Source organism: Taeniopygia guttata, chromosome 17 (assembly GCF_048771995.1).
Source record: "Taeniopygia guttata chromosome 17, bTaeGut7.mat, whole genome shotgun sequence".
Taxonomy (NCBI): domain Eukaryota; kingdom Metazoa; phylum Chordata; class Aves; order Passeriformes; family Estrildidae; genus Taeniopygia; species Taeniopygia guttata.
In genome coordinates, this window is record NC_133042.1 from 7,639,298 (window position 1) to 7,658,445 (window position 19,148).

Here is a 19,148-nt window from a genome sequence, read left to right on the forward strand (position 1 = left end):
GCAGCCCCCGTTCCGTGCAGACACATCCCCGCAGGCAGCCCCCGGTTCGCACCCCGCTTTCTTTGCAAAGCTCCCTTTACTGGAGGATAAAACCGAGCTTTGCCCTGCACCGGGGTGAGGTGCCCAGAGCACGGCCGAGTTTCGTGATGGTTTCCCTGCAGCCCCTGTACGGGAACATCTGCAGGGAGCTCATCCGCCTCCTCGCATGTGCACGCTCATATTGTGACACTATGGCTGAAAACACACGCCTTAAAAATTATACAAACCAGTCATTTTTATTAAGTCACCTAATTACAAAAATAAATGGAATGGAAGAAAAAGAAACAAACAAAAAAATTAGCAAAAATTCACATCCTAAGAAATGAGACATTACAGCAGAAAGCTGGGGAAGCTCAGCTCAGTTGTTGGAATGCCCTGGTGGCTCTGTGGTGCCCGTGACACCGAGCTGTGGTGACACTGTTCAGTTCAGTGGCGTCTCCCTTTCAGCTGCACAGCTCGAGCCAAGGCAGAGCCACCACAAAAGGAAAGAAGATGTGCTGAGCTGCTGAACAGCTGCAGACCAAGCACCAAATGTGTTTCTTTGGAAGGAAACTGAGAGAAATCAAGTATTCCTCACTGCTTTCAAGATTTTTTCATTAGACAAAACTAAAAGCCAACATAAACAGTGGTTCCATGTTAGCTCAGAGTGCATTAACAGGAATTTCTGTGTAAACACTGAGGAAGGAATCAACTGACTAAAGCATGACACTGCTTCTCTTTGCAGCTTTGAGCAAGTGGTGTCATTGATCCCTCAGTCTGATCCCTGTCTGCCTGTTCTTCCAAGGGGGGAACACTGCTTTTCCATAAGGGTCTCCTGCGAGACCTCCTTCCAAATCAAGAGTTCAAGTTTGTAAAGCATTTTGACAGTGAAGACTGTTGTGTAAAAATACTATAAGACTCTTTACAGTAGACCAGAGGTTGTTAGATGCCATCCTGAGAGAGCTTTAAAGCAGCCAGAACGTCAATAACCATGGGAAGCAGAGTAAAAACCCCAACACGCTCACTGCCCCCACATTTGGCTCAAGTTTATCCCAAAGAAATTCAACTCCCAACACTCACATGGAAACAAACTTCTAAGACTTCTAATGAACTCTACACAGAACTGTCACGTTAAAGCAAATGAGATTCACTTTGTGTCTACATAACTCTATCTCGTAAGGGACAGGAACGCTCCTGACAAGGTCCTGGCGCGGAGGAAGCACTGCAGCCATGCAGGGAGCAGAGCCCTGCCAGCACAGCTCCAGTGCCTCCTCCCGACAGCAGGAGCCGCTTGCTCAGCACAGCAGGAGGAAGACTTGCAGCAGGGGCCATCCCGGGATGAACCGCCCGGATCCTCTTCAGGAATGCAGCGGAGCCTCTTCAGGAATGCTCGGCGGGGCCCGCCCCGTGCCCGTTCACGTGGGGGTGCGACGGGGTGGAACTCTGCGAGGTGGCACCGCTCTGCTCGGCTGTGGCAGCTGCCAGAGGCATCGAGAGGCTCTCGGGGGACAGCGTGGCAAAGTCTTGTCTCCAGTAGGCTTCGCACAGCGGGAGATCATTGCTGTCACACAGACTGTAACTTTCCAGAACAAACAACCCCAGTGAGGAGAGAGCAGGTGTGGTGACAGAGGAAGGGAAGGATGGAAAGGGTGAAGGGAGCAAGACAGAAGCAAAGCATTAAGAAAATGGCAAAAAAAAAAAAAAAAAGCAAGCTGGATGTAAAGTCTGTGTTCATGAAATAATCCTAAGTCATGTGACACTGGCCTTCCCTAAGACAACACCCTAAGGGCCGGTCCTAAAATCTCTTGGGCTTGGTGAGGATTGGGGCAATTTTAGAGAAGAACTGTGGTTACAAAATGAAACAGAGGCTCAATTCTAATCCAGACACTCCAAGTATCTGAAAAGATCTAAGCTAAAGTCCTGGCACCCCCAAATATGCAACTTCTGCTACTGATGGGTGAAACATAGACCTTACCCATAATTATTTTACTTGGAATTAGTCTGCAACCTATGTAAGGAAAAAATAGAAATCCTGCTTTAAATTTTACTTCAGAAAAAACACCTGCCACAATTGTTTTGGGGCCTGTCCCTGTCACAATAAAGAACCCTATTTGCACCCCTGCCCTTTCAAAAAAGTGCTCCACAGGTTTGGGTCTTCCATTGAAGATTCCCAGTTTGATTATAAAATACTGACAGCTCCTGCCTTTTCTCAAAGAGCCTGAGCTAACAGGGCTTCTAAAAGCAGCTGGCTGGACTCCAACACTGGATGAACCAGCAGTGTGGGAAAAAAAGGTTTTTAAACAACTGGCTAATTCTTGCCCACTCTGAGGAAAACATAATGTGGAAGGGCCAAAACTAAAAAGAAACATGGAAGGAACTGGAACAAAACCAAAACAAATCCCAAAGAGAAGAAGGAGCTGCACACACAAGAGACACCCAAGACAAAGTGAGTGCTGGAGCAAAAAGCAGCTTGCATTCAGAGAAAAACAAACCCAGTGGGTCAAGTGATTTTGTTGTTGCAGCTTTATTTACATTTGTAATGTATGGACTGATGCTTAGGAAAATATTTTAAGTATAGAAATATGAGACAGTTCATATTGCACAAACATGAAATATGTGAGATTTAACCCCACACTCAGGACAGCTCCTGTGATCTCAGAGGAGGGAGCAATGGAACACAAATGCAGGTCTGGGGGTTAGGATGAGAGAGGGCAAGCTGGACTTGCAGTTACCACGTTGGGGAACAAGCACACAAAACACTAGGTGCAAGCTGAGCTCTTTTCTGGCAGCGTCACCCAGCTGGCTTTGCAGGAGAAGGGAGAAGGCAGTGGTTTGTATCTGGGGCTTCTGTAACATCCCTTGGAAGATCAGTCCCCAGCACAGTGGAGCTGGGTTCAGTTAACACAGACCATCAGGACTGAACCAGAACTACAACTCCTGTTCTGTCATAGCCCTCCCAGGAGAACCTGACCACAGCATGGCAGGGGAGCTGCTGACCACGTCTCAGCTGTGTCAGATGCACGACTGCTTCTCCTGCTGCCCCACTTAGAACAGTTCCAGAGTCTAAGCTCCACCTCTCAGCTAACGCTCCTCACAAGTCAGGCTCAGTGAGCAGCTCTGCACAGCCCAGGAGCACTGGCCAGCCTGCTGCTGTGTCCTGGGAGGGCTCCTCAGGGCGTGGAAGGGACTTCACTACTCCCCTGAGGCACCCAGCCAGTCTGAGGGCAGAGGGACAGCTCTAGAAAACTACTTGATCACAGGGCAGGAAAGCAAAATTTCTTGCAGGACAATCTTCTTGGGTTTAATTTCAAGGACTTGCTTTTGGGTCTCATCAAAAGCCCCATGTGCACATAAAAAGTCTGGCAAACACCTGCCCCTACAACTGCCCAGGCATTCCCAGGACAGCAAGGAACTGCCCTCTGGGGGCAAACAGGCTGTTGTGTTGACAGCCACTGAAACATGACCGTGACATAACAGAAAACCCTTTCCCCCACATTAGACAATAAGATTTCATTAAAAATATTGTAGTATTCTAATTATAAAAGGACTTTGAATAAATCACTGTTTCTGTATTTACACAGACACAATTTCTTTGGTGCAGAATAAGACAGGAAAGAGCACAGGAAGGGAGGAAGCAAACGACCAAGTGCTACATGATAACAAAGGGCCAGATCACAGCTCTGCAGAGCTGCCAGGTTTCCTCACCTCGTGACCCATAAGACAAGAGCAGGAAGGCAAATCCATCTGATGTACACCAAGATTTGTGCTTCCACGTTAGTTCTGCCAGCAAGGGCTGCTTTATGTGGCACCTGGGGCCAGGCAGGTGAACAGACCATGCCAGCATGGCCAGAACCTGTGTGATCTTAGAGCCCCAAACCCCTCAGTCCAAAAGTGGGAGTGACCAGCACACAGAGGTGGCAGTCTGGGGACAGAGCGAGGGAAGCATGCCTGGCACATGTGGGGCACTCTCATCCCACACCACGTCCCTCTGGATAAGCTCACTGCTATGTCATGGACCTAGCACCACCTGCACAGGTGCTTGGGTTTGTCATCATCACAACCTCCTCAAAAAACTGAATAAAGTTGGAAAAACAACTCTAAACTTTTATCTCTAAGCTGTGTCATATTATTATCATTTTACTCTTAAAATACATATATTATTCATAAACAATGGCCTTACTTTCAAAGATATTGAGCAATTTAGTTGACTTAGCTGGGGTTATAGGCATTCAGCATTCTTAGAAAAATGCAAAAGGCAAACATAGAAAACCTGGTCAGTAAAATTTTAAGTAAGGTTTTTAAAATTTTGTTTAAAAGTCCTAGAACTATTGCACTGACTTCACTTAGCTCGGAAAGTGCAGCCAAAATAACCAAGTTTAAATTTGTTTTCTTCTGCTTTCATTAACTAGAAGTGCTGGAGTGCATGACAAAAAAAAAAAATAAAGTGTCTGAATTCTGTAAAGTCTGTTTGCTAAATAAGAGGCTTTTAAAAATATTAAAAATCCCACAAACAAATCTATAATAAGTCATTCCTTAGAAAATCCTATCACAATACTTCATTATTGAATGAAACTGAGCAAGTCTTTTTGCTCCTTGCAAATGCTGACCCCAGCAGGACTGGAGGCAGCTGGGGGCAGTGGACTGTGAAGGAAAAGGCACAATGTGTGACCAGGTCACTTGTGAAAGGACTCACCACGAAGGTGAGGTGACACCAGCTGGCATCAGGACCCAGCCAGCAAGCTGGTATCTGCAGGGAGAGAGCCAGAGGCTCCTTTAGAGGGACCTCCCTCAAGGAAATTCATCTTCTTTTCTAATGATTACAACAGAAGCCTAAGGAAATTACCTATCAAACCTGGGATGCTGTGAACATCTCCTTCACCAGGACATTTAAACCCTGTAGGGTATCTACAAGGAAAAGGCAGTTGCTTTAGTTGAAGAAAAAGAGTTTGACCTAATTAAAAGCAGGACTGAAATTTTTTTTGGAACATTCTCAACACCTATACTCTAAGGGCTATTTGATGGTCTGGACTAACTACCCCAAAAAGGCCTGGAGTTGTAAGGCAGAGTCCACTGCCCTATTTGTACCTGGAAGAGTAATATTCTTCTTCTAGCTCGTACAGGTCAATGGAGATCTCATCCCGCAGTGCAATCAGCTTCTTGTCACACTCCTCCTGCAGACTCCTCAGCTGCTGGTTGCGCTGGTTGATGGCCTCGTTCACAGAGGGGAAATCATTGAGGATCAAGAACTGCTTCAGGTCAGACACAAGCTTCATCAGGGACTCGCCAGCTCGGACCTTGCAGCAGTGAGAAAAATCACACATCAGAACACGGCTTTGCTCCAGTTCCAAGATCTCCCACGTCAACCCAAACTTTGGATAAAAACTCACACAATATGAGGATTGTGACAGAATTCTGACCCAACCTTCCCTAAGCACGAAGTTACTCTCCTGGCAGCAGTCCTTGGGAGTGTTATGAAGATCCAGAAATGAACCCAACAGCCACTGCAGGATGTACTGCCCACAGTGCTACTCACAATATTTGCAGCTCGGACATGCATCTCGTAGTTATCTTGTTCACCCTGGGTTGCTCGAGAAACTTGAGTTTCGTCCTCAATCTAAAGAAAAAAAAGTACACAAATCCACCTCTACATATTTAAAATTCAAATAGATAATTACTATGTTATAAGGTACAATATATGGGAATCTATATGTGGATATGTGTGTGGATTTCGTATAGACGTGAAAATGTGTGCGAATTTCCTATAGACGTGAAAATGTGTGTGGATTTCCTATGGACGTGGAAATGTGTGTGGATTTCCTATGGGTGTGGAAACGTGTGTGAATTTCCTATGGGTGTGGAAATGTGTGTTGATTTCCTATAGATGTGCAATGAAATCACACATGATGCATGTGAAATTCTGCATGTGAAATTCACATGTGAATTACAGTTCAATTCCACAGTGTCCAAGGGCAAGTTGAAACAGAGCTTGGAGCAACCTAGTCTGATGGAAGGCGTCTTTGCCCATGGCAGGGGGTGGAACGAGACGATATTTACGGTCCCTTTAAAGCCTTTAACATTTGGAGATTCTACGAAAGGTTCTCCCCTCACAGCCCGTTCTTCCTCGCGTACCCCCGCCCTTCTCCACTTAGCACCGGGGGTGCTCCCAGGGGGGCGGCCGGCCCGCTCAGGCCCACCTTGGCGGTTTTGATGATCTCGGTGAAGTTGTCCATGATGGACTTGACATCGTCCTTGAGGCGTTTGTTGTAGGACTGCAGCAGGGTCTCCTTGCTCTGGGGCAGCACCCGGGGCTGCGCCATGGCCGCGCCCTCCCCTCACGGCCCCGCGCTCTCGCGAGACCCCGCGAGATCTCGCGCGCCGTAATATCTCCCGGCATGCCCCGCTCCGCCTTTCTCTCCCTCCGCCCAAGATGGTGAGTGGTGGCAGCAGCGCCGGGGGTGCCGGGCCATCCGCCGCCATCCGCCGCCATCCGCGGCCGCCCGCTGTCATCCGCCGCCGCTGATGGGCCGCGGCAGCGCCGCGAGGGTGCTCGGCTGGCGGGGGAGGCGGTGGAGCGGTGCCCGATTTGCGGTGATGGGGGAAGGCCGCGTACGGGCCTGGCGGTGCGGGCCCGGAGGCTGCGGCTGCTGCCGGCTCGGGCGTTCCCGGGGTACGTCGGGTTCTGGTGGTCCGTAACGCGCCGTGGGGGTGTTTCGGCTGCTCTCGGGGAAGAGATCATCACGCTCGTTTTATACCCGTTCCCTCTCGGGGTGGTTTATAAGCCTTGTAAGTGTAAAGCGAAGAATTTCCTCTCTCTCTGGGCGAGCATGGGAGGCCAGGCTGGTGAAATGCTTGGGAAAATAAACGCATTTCTAGGGTGGGCTGGTAAATTTTCCAAGCATGCAAGTTTTGGAGGCAAAAGAAGGCAGAGTGTGTTTCTTGCTTGCAGCCGAAAGGAAAGAAGGCCAAGGGCAAGAAGGTGGCACCGGCCCCTGCTGTAGTCAAGAAGCAGGAGGCCAAGAAGGTTGTCAATCCCCTCTTTGAGAAGAGGCCCAAGAACTTTGGCATCGGTGAGTAAGTGGATATTTGGGATCGTTGCTCCCATGATTTTTTCTTGTTCAATGAACAGATGTCTAAGTTATAAACATTAAAAACCACTGCAGAGTTTGTGCAGTGCTGTTCTTGTACGAGGCGCAGATGATGTGAAAGAATATTTGCTATCTGAGTGGTCGTGCTGACACTTCACCACCAAGATCACTGATGCTCCTGTGGCCTTGCCGTGCTGCTGCTCTGGATTTGGGGCAGCCCTGAGCTAAAGGCTGTGTTTTTTTAGGACAGGATATCCAGCCCAAGCGTGACCTCACTCGGTTTGTGAAATGGCCACGCTACATTCGGCTGCAGCGCCAGAGGTCCATCCTCTACAAACGCCTAAAGGTGCCTCCTGCCATCAACCAGTTCACCCAGGCCCTGGATCGCCAGACAGGTGAGGATGTGCCCCACAAGGTTCTCTTGGCTTGGGTTGTAAATGGGATGTGCCTCAGAAAAGGGGAAAGAAACCAAAATGAGCATTAACAAAGGTAAGCTGGGCTGTGTCTGCAGAAGTGTTTTAGGGGGGCTTTGATAGCAACCAGGGTGGTGTCAAAATCAGTTTGCTGGCTTAAATCTTGGATTGCTGCTGTGTACCCTGAAATGGGATACAGAAAATACCAAAGTTTTATTTACTGACCCAAACCCTGCATTAAATCTTAACTGTGATTCCATTCTTCCAGCTTGATGTACCCACGGTGATATAAACAGATTGCTTGAGACATCTATGGGAGTGCAAGTTTTAGGGGAAAACTGGCACTGAAGGAAGAAGGGATTTAGGGGTCTCCTGTGAATGCAAAAAACTTTGGACTTGTTTAGAATAATTTCCTCCTCATGGATGCTCCTTGCTTTAAAAGAGCCACACACCACCTCTAACCATAGTTGCTGTGGGGGTGCACAGGCATTTCCTCATCCAGTCAAGGAGCTCTCAGTGCCATCAGAGCTGCATGTAAATGGATACTCCTCTCTTGGACTGTGCAGATGATGATCATTTTTTGCTGTGAAAAAAAGTGATGACAACCACCAAGATCGCTGATGCACTGCATGATTTTTAAGAAAGAACACTTAGATTTTCAGGTCATGCAACTAATTAGCAGGTGCTCTCTTCCAGCCACGCAGCTTCTGAAGCTGGCACACAAATACAGGCCTGAAAATAAGCAAGAGAAGAAGCAGAGGCTACTGGCTCGTGCTGAGCAGAAAGCTGCAGGGAAGGGAGATGCTCCAACCAAGCGGCCACCGGTCCTCCGAGCAGGTAACTTTGTACTTTGATGGAATATGGGAGTGTGGCACTTTGTGAGAGAGAAAACTGATGGAAGAGTTGGTTCTTCAACCAGCCTGGACAAGCTATGGCAATGATGTTATGAATTTCTTCACCTGAGCTCAAAGTGAAGAGCAAAACAGACGAGCTTTTTAACCCTGAGCTTTAGCAAATTGTCCATGAAATGCCTTTGTGCCACTGATGTGAGAAGTTTTTGTAACTTCTGTAGTGATGCTGTGCTGTGGAATCAGAGTTGGCTTGCAAGAAAGCTCTGAAAATGGACTGAGAGGACTCAAAGCTTATCTAGAATTTGTTTTTCAGGTATTAATACTGTCACAACTCTGGTGGAGAACAAGAAAGCTCAGCTTGTTGTTATTGCCCATGATGTGGACCCTATTGAGGTGAGCATGTTACAGGCTACCTGTGTAACTTCAGGGGGTTCAGAAGTGTTTTTAAGGCAAAAATGGATTTTAGGATAATCTGCATGAAAGAGAATGCACAAAAAAAATACACATTTGCCAGAACTGGATGGTTGTGCATGTTTGTAATTGTCCTGGTTGGACAGTGAGGCTGGGCCCTTGCAATGATGTTTTGAATTTCTTCACCTGAAGCAGCAGTGAAGAGCAAAACGAGCTTTTTAACACTGAGCAATTGCCACAGCCCAGGCTGACAGACAGCACAAAGAGATGTTCTCCCTCAGTAACTCAGTAACCCTTCCCTTTCAGCTGGTGGTTTTCCTGCCAGCCCTGTGCCGCAAGATGGGAGTTCCCTACTGCATCATCAAGGGCAAAGCCAGGCTGGGCAGGCTGGTCCACAGGAAGACCTGCACCTCTGTGGCCTTCACCCAGGTTAACCCGTAAGTGTTCTGGGAGCTCACCTGATTGTCTTGTGGAGAAAGCAAAGTGCCCTAAGCACAGGCTCTAGGGCAGGTGGGTAGCAAACTTGAGTCTGAAATAGTAAAATTTAAATACCGCCTTTGTAGTGTCTGTTAAAAATGTCTCTATCAAATCCTGAAGGTGCAGATTATTTTGGTTTACCAAAAGGGTGCTTACTCAGAATGTGCACTCCTCAAGATTTTAGAGGGTTAACCCTTTGTAAGTGATGCTTTTGCTTAACCTGAAAAATTGGGTTGTCACTAGAAGCTCTATAACTCTATGGCAAAATATTTATGGAAAATGTTAAACCAAGGCTCTAAAAGAATTAAAACTGTCATCAACAGGGAGGATAAAGGAGCCCTTGCAAAGCTGGTGGAGGCTGTCAAGACCAACTACAATGACAGATATGATGAGGTAAGATTCTCTGTGCTGCTGGCCTTGTCTTTTTACGCTGTTAACATTCCCAGAAGAAAGAAATGGAACATAGCAACATCAGTTTACACGTGGGTGTATTACACCTAGGTTTGCTTGCTTACAGTGTACCCAGATTCTTTACCTAAGGATGGGGTAACACGTGAAACTGTTCACCAGGTTAGAAGGAAACAGCAACCCTAGTGCAAGGATTGTAGAGAGGGCAACAGCTTCTGCTACCTAAATTCCATATCCCAAATCCAGAAGTTAAGGCATAGCTGAATCCAATATCCCTCATTGGGAAAGACTTTAAACTTCTCTCTTTGCTGCCCCAAAATGTAGTGGAATGCTTGAAATGTGCAGGACTTTTTAGTTGAGGGAGCTCTTCCCCTTGTGCAGAATTGAGTGCCACAGTGGGAGATGGAATGAGGTCTAACTTGTTGTCCCTTCCTTGCAGATCCGTCGTCACTGGGGCGGGAATGTCCTGGGTCCAAAATCGGTGGCTCGCATTGCGAAGCTGGAAAAAGCAAAGGCTAAAGAGCTGGCTACAAAGCTGGGCTGAAGATGTACTGCATTGCACCGTGTTTTCTGTACATAATAAACCCCAGCTGTTCCAGTGGTCTCTGCTCATGGGAGTGTTCAAGGCACAGTGGCATTGCTGCATTTCTGTGCCTTCCATGCAGTGACAGAATAGTGTTGGGCAGAAACGGCTGCACAGAGCTGGTTATTACTTACCTTGGAATAGAATAAGGAACATTTCCTTAATTATTAGTTCTGTGTAGTATCTCTGTTGAACACATAGCCCAGCAGCTCAGCTGCACGTGGGATTTTGAAGCTGATGGGGCTGGATTTAAGCCTGGCTTGGTTTTGCAAATCTAAATTGCCTCTTGGCAGTGAGGGCATGCTGAGGGGGGAACAATCAAGACTCTCCTCAGTGCTGACTTGGTCTGGTGGCACTGTGGAGGCTACCAAGGCTCCAGCTGTGGTAGTTGCTTGTTCTTGCCAGCCCTCATCCTTTTGCAAAACCCTGGGCTGCCTTCCCCAGCTAGACCTGAGTGTCCACAGTAACCTCTAATTGAGGTTTACTGCTGTTCCATGGAAGATGCATGATGCAAGTGTCACAAGGCAAAGACCTGGAGGCCTTTATTTATTCTGGAACTGCTGTGAGCCATTCCTGACTTCAGGGAGGCCTGCTTGCTGCAAATAGGCTGATTCACAAAATCCTCTGGATTTGTCTTAAGGAAAAAAAAATGGAGATGTTAAAATTGTAGCTTACAACCAACCACGTTAGAAAAATGTATTCTTGTGATTACTATTGAAGTTCAGTGCTCCCAAGCTGCAGCCAAATGACAGTGGTGGGAGCTCAGTTTGCAGAGATTGCTCTCAAAGTCTATTTGCAGCTTGATAATGTTTGTTGAAACTGCTTTGGAATTCCAGGTGCTTCAGTTATTTATGACTGATCAGGCTCCTGTCATCCATAAAAGTCTGTTCTTGACTGTAGCACAAAGATGTTTCTTCCCCTCACACAGGTAGCTTCTGTATAAATTTCTTATACCACAGGAAGGAAGTTGCAGCACACAAACCGTACCTGTGAGAGAAAACCACACATTGGCACCTTTCCAGGGTGGACTGGGCCTCCCTAAGACAGCTGCAATAACCAAGTCAAACCACCTGGCACAAGCTATTTAGGTTCAACGTGGGCTTTTGTAGCTCAGGAGCTCCTCCAGGCACTCCAGAGCAGCTCGGGCAGGGCTCCCAGGCAGGCTGGTTCCTTACCAGGTGACCATGTACTGCATGTGCTCGTTCCTTACCAGGTGACAATGTACTGCATGTGCTCGTTCCTTACCAGGTGACAATGTACTGCATGTGCTCGTTCCTTACCAGGTGACAATGTACTGCATGTGCTCGTTCCGCAGGCTCACCCTGGTCTGGCCCCCGATGGGCCCCCCTGGGACTGTGCTTCCTGTGGGGACAACACAGCCAAGTTAAATCCTTACCTGCACAGTGTGGAGCTGCACCGTGTGTAAGAGGGGAAGAAGGTGATTAATCTGACGCATAACCTGCTCTCCCTCAGGCAGTGGTGTTCCCAAGTTCACAGAATCCCAGAATAGTTTGGGTTGGAAAAACCTTAAAGCTTGTCTCATTCTACCCCCTGCCATTAGCAGGGACACTTTCCTCTAGACCAGGTTGCTCCAAGCCCTGTCCAACTTGGCCTGGAACACTTCCAGGGATCCAGGGGCAGCCACAGCTGCTCTGGGCAACCTGTGCCAGGGCCTCCCCACCCTCACAGGGAAGAATTCCTTCCCAATATCCCATCTAACTCTGCCCTCTGGCAGTTTGAAGCCACTCCTTCTTGTCCTGTCTTTGATGCTCCTGCAAAAATCCTCCTCCAGGTCTCCCAGGCTCCCTGTCACCTCCAAAACAGTGGGCTGGCAGAGCACAGGAAGAGAACTAAGGGAAAGGGAGGGAGAGTGATGTAAATTGGACATGGGGCTGGGTTCCTCTGTGACTTACTGAAATCTGCATCGATAAAGATGGGCTCAGCACCAGTCACCCTGGCCATGGCCTCCAGGTCCCGGTAATGCCAGCGGTTTTTTCCAATGTCATTTTCAGGCACAAAGGGTTTCCTTTTTTCTGTTAGTCTCACCACCCCTGTGAGATCAATCTCATCTTCAATCTGAGGAGGAGTGCAGAAAGAAAAAATGTTTCAAGATTGATTTTGTATTCTGATACATCAAGTCCTGTCAGGAAAATGTGGCACCTGAAGGGTCCGAGCATTAATGAAGTGGTTGTTCCCTGCAGTGGGGCAGTGCTGTAACACAGCAGGGAAAAAAGCAGAACAAGAACAGCTCGTTGTTCATAAAACACATTATTTACTTAACAAAAAGGTGGGAAACAAAGGTCTGTTGTCTTTGGAAAGTGCAATGACTAATTAAATCATATATGTTGAATCAGCATATCGATACTGAACATAGCTCCTGCCTTTCTGGGTTAGTGATGGTGCCTCTGGGTAACCAAGGGGCACAAAGTAACACCCCCCATTCCCTGGATCCCCCTTACCTGTCCCTTCAGCCTGGTCTCTGGGTTCACTTTATTCCTGGGCACAAATCCTCGGTTGACTAAAATTGTGACCCTAGAGTTACATAAAGAAGCACTGCTCAGGAGTGAAAGGGAATTTATTCCTGCTGCTGCCTAGAACTAAAGACCAAAGAAAGAAGCAACCCACATATTTGCTGCCACTTTTGCTGTCACCTGAATGCACATTATAAAGGAATTTAAATACAATTTCACATTGAGCCTCAGTGATGTCATAGACTGAGAGATGCCTTTTAAGGCAGGGAAATATAGGTTGGATATTAGGAAGTTTTTTACAGAAAGGGTGATAAAGTGATAAAGGGTGATAAAGTTCTGGGGAGCTGGTGGCGTCACCATCCCTGGATGTGTTTAAAAACAGACTGGATGTGGCACTGGGTGCCAGGGTTTATTTGAGGTGCTGGGACATGGGTTGGACTTGATGATCTCTAAGGTCTCTTCCAACCTGGTCATTCTGTGAATTCTGTGAGTGATAGATACAAACCCAACCACCAGGATTCAGATTTTCCAAGGAGAAGTGAGTGCTCCCATGGAGCAGGACTCTCCTAACTCACCCGAGCTCTGTGCAGTAGAAGGGGGTGACGACGTTGGCTCCGTTCTCCGGGCGGGATGTGATCCTCCCGGCTTCCCGTGCTTCCCGCTCGGGGTCCAGCAGCGAGCGGGGCAGGATGTAGAGCTCCTTGGAGTGGTCAAAACGCCCTCTGACCTGCACAGGTCTGTACTCCAACTCCTTCAGTTCCATGGGGCTGCATGGAACAACAGGACAACAAAATTATGGCTGTGCTAGGTGAACTGTGAATCTCTACAATCAGGAGATTTTATTGTGGGATTCTCCTTTTTCCTAATGGCTTGTTCTGCATGGAGCCTGTTGGCACACAGAGACAGAAGACAAACAGCTCATGGAATATGGCTTAATATATTTCAGCTGTCCCAGAGAATCAATTAGAGATGATCAGGAGCATGCAGGGAAAAGCTCTTTTCCACAGTATCTGCAACCCAGCTATCACAGAGCAGGGGGACTCAGTGCCTGTGCATCCAGCCATGGGAAGCGTTTCTTTCCCATCCCAGACCATGAAATCCAACAACTGAGCCCTTCTGAGAGCTGTGCCAGGTGACCAAGTGACCTTAAAAATCTCTCTCACATCTGACACAACTGTTCCACATGTAGGGCAGGGCCTGCTGTTGCTCCAAGACTCCCTGTCGCAGTAAAAATTCTTTGGGATACCACAGACACCCAAGTCCTCTTTCCCCAGCAGGATTAAAAATGCTATGAATTACATCCCACATTCTCCTGAACAAAGATTCATCCTTCCCCATGCATTTACAGTATCTCATAGGAAAGAACTGACATATCCTTTTACTAAAAATAAAAAAATTATCAGGATCTCTTTCTAATTTGCTGGCACATCCCAATTTCCATTGTATCCCTTCATTTTCATGCAGGGCAGTTCAGCACAAGCTCATTAGTTCACGGTCCATATCAAATATTCCCAGTCAGTGCTCTGTAGACAACAAACAATCCCTGTTTCCATACTCTAATGTCAGAGGGATGGGATCTGCTTTGATTCTTGATGCCAGCTGTGCAATCAAATCTAATTTCCACTTGCGCCGCTGAACCTGGAAATAAAAACCACAAAAGTCACTCCTTAGGGTAGAACAGAGCAATGGAACAAGCCCAGCAAGCCTTAAAATCTTGGTCATAATTTTCTCATCAGACCTGGCCTAAATCAGGGTAATTTGAGATATGAAAATAGAGGCTACTGAATTTAATTTGAGGAAATATTTACACTAAAACAAAAGTGTAAAAAATACTTCCTTTAAAAATTTACAAGAGGACACTTGGAAAAGAATTATGTAAAATGACAGCAAATCTTTAAACCTGCCTGTTGTATGAGCTAGATCAAACAGATGGAAAAACTTGACAGTCTTCAAGTGCTCAGTTTTTGAAAAAATAAAATATTTATTTGTACCTGCCATGTGCCGAGGCCGAACGTGGTCAGAGGGACGAGGAGAAGGCCCCATTTCAGCAAGGCATCCTCTCCAGATGTGCCAGCAGCTGCTGTAGAACTTCGTGGTCTGCAGAACCTCAAAAAAGCATCTACAGAAAAAAAGAATGAGGAACAGGATTCAGAGAAGAGATGTCAAATTCCTGCAGGAAATATTACATCTTGGTACTAGGGTGAAACAGGGCAGAAGCCCAGACAAATATTTTCTTACCTTTAGTCTTTTGAACCAGACCAGAACCTCCTTTAGTTAGAGGGCATCCAAAAACCGTTCTTCTGATCAAGCACTGTGATGCCTAGACAGAATAGGAAAGATCCTTTGCAATGTTGCTATTTTATAAAACTTGTACTTAGGTGATATCAATGATTGATGAGTATGTGAAATATTGTTTATCCATTGATTTAAGTCTCAAATGAGCAACTGCCTGTGAAACACTATGGGTTAGGCTATAATTGAAATGAAACAAGATAGAATTTCCATTGCAGAGTTGCCTACAGCAGAGCAACGAACTTCCATCCATGCTATCAGCAAACACACAATAGCTTTATCTATTTTTGACAGAAACAAAGGTCTACAGGGGACAGGATCAGGGGACAGGACAAAGGGATAGGATGAGGGAACAGGATTAAGAGATAGGATCAAGGACCAGGATCTGGATGAGGGGAGAGGATGAGAGAACTGAATAAGGGAGTGGATGAGGAGACTGGACCAAGACAAGGATGAGGGGTCAGGATCAGAGGACAGGATCAGGGAACTTAATCAGGACAGGATGAGAGGATGGGCTCGAAGCACCGGATCAGGGAACTGAATGAGAACTGGATGGGGGGACAGGATGAGGGGACGGGATCGAAGGACAGGATGAGGGGACAGGATGAGGGGACGGGATCGAAGGACAGGATCAGGGAACTGAATCAGGACAGGATGAGGGGACGGGATCGAAGGACGGGATCAGGGAACTGAATGAGAACAGGATGAGGGAACAGGATGAGGGGACGGGATCGAAGGACCGGATCAGGGAACTGAATCAGGACAGGATGAGGGGACGGGCTCGAAGGACCGGACCAGGGAACTGAATCAGGACAGGATGAGGGGACAGGATGAGGGGACGGGCTCGAAGGACCGGATCCGCGGCTTACCCGTGCGGGCCCCGCTGCCCCGAGCCTGCCCCGGGCCCGGCGCTCCCTCAGCAGCCGCACCAGCGCGGCCATGGCAGCCCCGGCCCGGCCCGGCCCCGCCCCGCCCGGCCCGGAACGGGAAGCGCGGCCGGGCCCGGCCCCTCAGCATGGCCGTGCCGGAGCTGCCCGAGGCGGAGCGGCTCTTCCTGAGGCAGCATCCGCTGCTCAGCCCCGCGGGGCCCGGCAAGGTGCGGCCGCGTGAGGGCTGGGGGGCACCGTGAGGGGCCGTGATGGGGCCGGCACCGCGTGGTACCCGATGGGCTCGGCCCCAGCGAGCCGCTGGCCCGAGGGGTTTGTCCAGCGCTGTAAGGGCGAGGAGCAGAGCGCTGGTCTGCCGTGGGGCGGACACGGGAAGGGGGATCAGACACTGGAAGGGCTGCCCGGGGAGGTGGTGCAGTCCCCATGCCTGCAGAAGCACTGGATGTGCACTGCGTGCCGCGGTGTGGTTGGCAAGTTGGGGTCGGTCGTGGGTTGGACTCGATGATCTCAGCAGGTTTCTTTCCATCCGAATGGATTCTGAGATTCGGTGGGCTAAACCCCTGGGTTTCCCGGCCATTAATGTTGTTTTCAGGTGAGGTGCAGGCTGACAGGACATGAGCTGCCCTGTCGCCTGTCCGAGCTGCAGGCTTACACCAGCGGCAAGAAGTACCAGCGGCTCACAAAGGCAGCCAGAGAGTTCGACTATGGCTCGTTTGAGCCCCACATTGTGCCCAGCACGAAGAATTTGTACGTATTCTCCCTCCTGTGTTGTGCTTGACACTTTGTTCAATCTCAGACATAAGGTGGTTGGGCTTTACAAAGTTCTTAGGTCTTTGTGGGTTTGGGGAGACTGGGAAAGGCTTTATAAAGTACTTATCAGCTTTGAGCATCTTGCAGTGCTTGTAACTGAAAAGTTCTGGAGTCACAGCACACTTTAACTCTGTTGCTGGTCCTTTCTGTGTGTGTCAGACACCAGCTGTTCTGCAAGCTCACCCTCAGACACATCAACAAGCTTCCAGAGCACGTCCTGCGTCATGTCCAAGGGAAGCGCTACCAGAAGGCCCTGAAAATGTGTAAGTAGCTTTTCTGAAGCTGTACCAGGCAGCATTTCTTTCCCAAGCTGTTGAGATTCTGGTGGATCTCTCTGAAGTGAGTGGGACAGCTTTGTTTAAATTGACAGCAGTGTGTTACTGTGTCCTCCTCAGTTAGGAAGGAAGGTCTCAGATATAGGGAGCAATTGGCTTCTAGCAAATACCTTGGAACATCCTTCCTTAAGAGAATCAGCTCTGAAACTCCCCCAGGGAGTGTGATTCATGTGTCCAGCACAATCTGTGTTAACATCTTCCCTGGTCCGTAGTGTTGCTGTAGGTGTATATTTGGAGCATGCTGGACTTTTGAGTTGCATTTCCTACAAGCTTGAGCTGGGAATGGAAGGACTCAGGGGCTGGGCAGCTGGTCAGTGCTGCCTGATCCTCTCTCTTAGATGAGGAATGCCAGAGGGAAGGAGTGGAGTACGTCCCTGCCTGCCTGAGGCAGAAGAAGCAGCAGGCACAGCACCCTGATGACCAAACGAACGGGAGCAGGCAGCCTCGCAGGAAAGAGGAGTTCTGGGAGCCAAAGTCCAGCGAGGAGGATGGAGAGGAGACAGATGACAGCATGAGTGACCTGTACCCACGTGAGTGAGAACCTTGGTGTCATCCATGGCCTCAAGGGAGTTGCTTGGTTAATTGTCTCCTGGTTTCGTTACACTGCTGCCTGATGCTGTTGTGCCAGAGGTACCTGACTTCATCCAGCTGGGAGTTCTTGGGTTTTAGAAAAGCTTACCACCACCAAATAAGAAATAGTCAATGCTAATAACAAGTTGGATCATGCAAGGTGTGAGGGAAGGGATATGAGATCTGCTGGGATTTGCTGTTTTAGAAATCTCCACTTTCCTTGTTTTCTCAGCAAATCCTGGACAGAAGGTGGTCAGGCCGTTCTGCTTAGATCTGGAGATACAAATCCATCTTGCTGCAGAAGCAGAGGTGTAACATGTGGCAGCACCTGTGCTGATGTTCCCAGAATGGGAATAGAAAGCACTAAGGCACATTTCCAATAAAACACCAGCGTGTTTATTTCTAAAGTATTTCAGTAGTGACATGTGGTGACTGAAAGCAGCTTTAAAGCAAAGCGAGGGGAGGCAGAGCCTGTGTGCACAGGGAACTGATTTTGAGCTGAATCTTTTTTAGCTGTGCTCTTCCCAGAAAAAAACCCATCAGCTGCAGAGCCCACAAAGGGCAGCGATGACTTCATGACGGACAGCGAGGACAACGAGGCCAAGCAGAATGGAGAGGACGGGGCAAGGAGGGACGGCAGCAGAGCAGCTGGCAAGAGAGGAAAGGTGGGAGTCATCCCACTGCCTGTGCACCTGGGATCCCAGCCCGTAGGTGTGCCAGCTATTTCTGTCTGGGAACCAGCAGAAGGTGCAAAGCTGTTCAGAATAGATTTTTCCCTGTGTGCCAGACAGTGACTTGCATCCCGAGGTGTGAATTCCTGCCAGGCAATATTTATCCTGGCTGGGGTAGTGAGGGATGTTCCTGCCTGTACAAAGAGCTCATCTAGGGTGGGCTCCTGCCCCACACCATTGTGGAAGGAAAGCTGATGTGTGTCCTGTGGGTACTGTAATTGTTCTCCAAATACACAAAAAAGTAAACTTTTGCAGTCACGGAGTCCCTCTAGACCATTTTTCTGCTACTTTTGAGGCACTACCTTACTTTATGAGTGTCAAATTAGAAAGTTAGGGCTGGATAAAGTTTGGATTCATTGCTGCAGGGAGCCTGTCAGTTTGTACCTAATGAAACCATCAGAAAGGGCTGCTGAGCTGCAGGATCCTGGCTTCATGAGCAGACTTGGGCTCATTCTGGCTGTTGAAGGAGATCACACTCAGTTTCTGTTTAAGCTGTCTCAGGCAAGGCTTGATCTGGATGTTGGAAATAAGCTGATTAACTTTTTTTTTTCTCTACAGAAACAGACAGGCCCTTTAAAGAAGAAATTCAAGAGCCATCACCGAAAACCCAAAAACTTCAAGAAAGCAATCAATGGGAAATAAATTCTATGATAAATACCTGGACTGAAGCCTGTTCTGTAATAATTCCAGTGGGAGCCCAGGATGGAGTGTCTGCCCATTCCAGTTAACTGTGACAGGTGTGGAGGGGAGTAATGGGGTGGAATTAAGTTGCATTCCAAAAGCTTCAAGCCAGCATGACACTGAGG

At 48.2% G+C, this 19,148-nt stretch overlaps 4 protein-coding genes and 4 non-coding genes across 9 annotated transcripts; 6 read left to right on the forward strand and 2 right to left on the reverse strand.

Moving 5' to 3' along the window:
- Nucleotides 1-256: 256 nt before the first annotated feature.
- On the reverse strand, nucleotides 257-6,395 carry MED22 (mediator complex subunit 22). Of its 2 annotated transcripts, none has more exons than XM_072936696.1 (4): nucleotides 6,213-6,395; nucleotides 5,552-5,632; nucleotides 5,104-5,312; nucleotides 257-1,591 (listed from the first exon to the last, which is right to left on the reverse strand). In XM_072936696.1, the coding sequence occupies exons 1-4, from the start codon at nucleotides 6,333-6,335 to the stop codon at nucleotides 1,399-1,401; spliced, it is 606 nt and encodes a 201-aa protein (XP_072792797.1). In that variant the 5' UTR covers nucleotides 6,336-6,395; the 3' UTR covers nucleotides 257-1,398. The 2 variants fall into 2 exon arrangements, with proteins under 2 accessions (XP_072792797.1, XP_002199224.1); XM_002199188.7 differs by having other exon boundaries at nucleotides 257-1,597; nucleotides 6,213-6,393.
- A 33-nt stretch (nucleotides 6,396-6,428) lies between these two features.
- RPL7A (ribosomal protein L7a) lies at nucleotides 6,429-10,260 on the forward strand. Its single transcript, NM_001245746.2, is given in 8 exon segments — nucleotides 6,429-6,448; nucleotides 6,965-7,085; nucleotides 7,349-7,498; nucleotides 8,213-8,353; nucleotides 8,681-8,760; nucleotides 9,085-9,215; nucleotides 9,579-9,648; nucleotides 10,103-10,260. Coding segments are annotated over 8 exon segments (801 nt in total). The 5' UTR covers nucleotides 6,429-6,445; the 3' UTR covers nucleotides 10,208-10,260.
- On the forward strand, nucleotides 7,208-7,280 carry LOC115497602 (small nucleolar RNA SNORD24). Its single transcript, XR_003963166.1, has one exon. It is a non-coding gene; the product is annotated as a small nucleolar RNA SNORD24 (small nucleolar RNA).
- LOC115497603 (small nucleolar RNA SNORD24) lies at nucleotides 8,078-8,141 on the forward strand. The gene has a single exon (XR_003963168.1). It is a non-coding gene; the product is annotated as a small nucleolar RNA SNORD24 (small nucleolar RNA).
- Nucleotides 8,449-8,526, forward strand: LOC115497601 (small nucleolar RNA SNORD36). The gene has a single exon (XR_003963165.3). It is a non-coding gene; the product is annotated as a small nucleolar RNA SNORD36 (small nucleolar RNA).
- On the forward strand, nucleotides 8,938-9,011 carry LOC115497596 (small nucleolar RNA SNORD36). Its single transcript, XR_003963159.1, has one exon. It is a non-coding gene; the product is annotated as a small nucleolar RNA SNORD36 (small nucleolar RNA).
- A 503-nt stretch (nucleotides 10,261-10,763) lies between the features above and the next one.
- Nucleotides 10,764-15,999, reverse strand: SURF1 (SURF1 cytochrome c oxidase assembly factor). The gene is made up of 9 exons (XM_012578267.5): nucleotides 15,879-15,999; nucleotides 14,956-15,037; nucleotides 14,709-14,836; nucleotides 14,273-14,355; nucleotides 13,293-13,484; nucleotides 12,706-12,778; nucleotides 12,160-12,322; nucleotides 11,527-11,608; nucleotides 10,764-11,233 (listed from the first exon to the last, which is right to left on the reverse strand). Exons 1-9 carry the CDS (start codon nucleotides 15,948-15,950, stop codon nucleotides 11,167-11,169), a joined length of 942 nt encoding a protein of 313 aa, XP_012433721.5. The 5' UTR covers nucleotides 15,951-15,999; the 3' UTR covers nucleotides 10,764-11,166.
- On the forward strand, nucleotides 15,995-18,999 carry SURF2 (surfeit 2; the record flags this gene model as incomplete). Its single annotated transcript, NM_001245429.1, is given in 6 exon segments — nucleotides 15,995-16,105; nucleotides 16,489-16,643; nucleotides 16,866-16,969; nucleotides 17,380-17,571; nucleotides 18,125-18,276; nucleotides 18,901-18,999. Coding segments are annotated over 6 exon segments (768 nt in total). The 3' UTR covers nucleotides 18,985-18,999.
- Nucleotides 19,000-19,148: the final 149 nt, after the last annotated feature.

Excerpts from the sequence above, each read along its gene's own strand:
- MED22 (XM_002199188.7), bottom strand. The coding sequence starts at position 6,335 with ATGGCGCAGCCCCGGGTGCTGCCCCAGAGCAAGGAGACCCTGCTGCAG. Across the intron at positions 5,633-6,212 it reads AGATCATCAAAACCGCCAAG|ATTGAGGACGAAACTCAAGT; the intron begins GTGGGCCTGAGC and ends TTTTTTCTTTAG. Across the intron at positions 5,313-5,551 it reads ATGTCCGAGCTGCAAATATT|GTCCGAGCTGGCGAGTCCCT; the intron begins GTGAGTAGCACT and ends CACTGCTGCAAG.
- SURF1 (XM_012578267.5), bottom strand. The coding sequence starts at position 15,950 with ATGGCCGCGCTGGTGCGGCTGCTGAGGGAGCGCCGGGCCCGGGGCAGG. Across the intron at positions 15,038-15,878 it reads GGGCAGCGGGGCCCGCACGG|GCATCACAGTGCTTGATCAG; the intron begins GTAAGCCGCGGA and ends TATTCTGTCTAG. Across the intron at positions 14,837-14,955 it reads TCTGGTTCAAAAGACTAAAG|ATGCTTTTTTGAGGTTCTGC; the intron begins GTAAGAAAATAT and ends TTTTTTCTGTAG.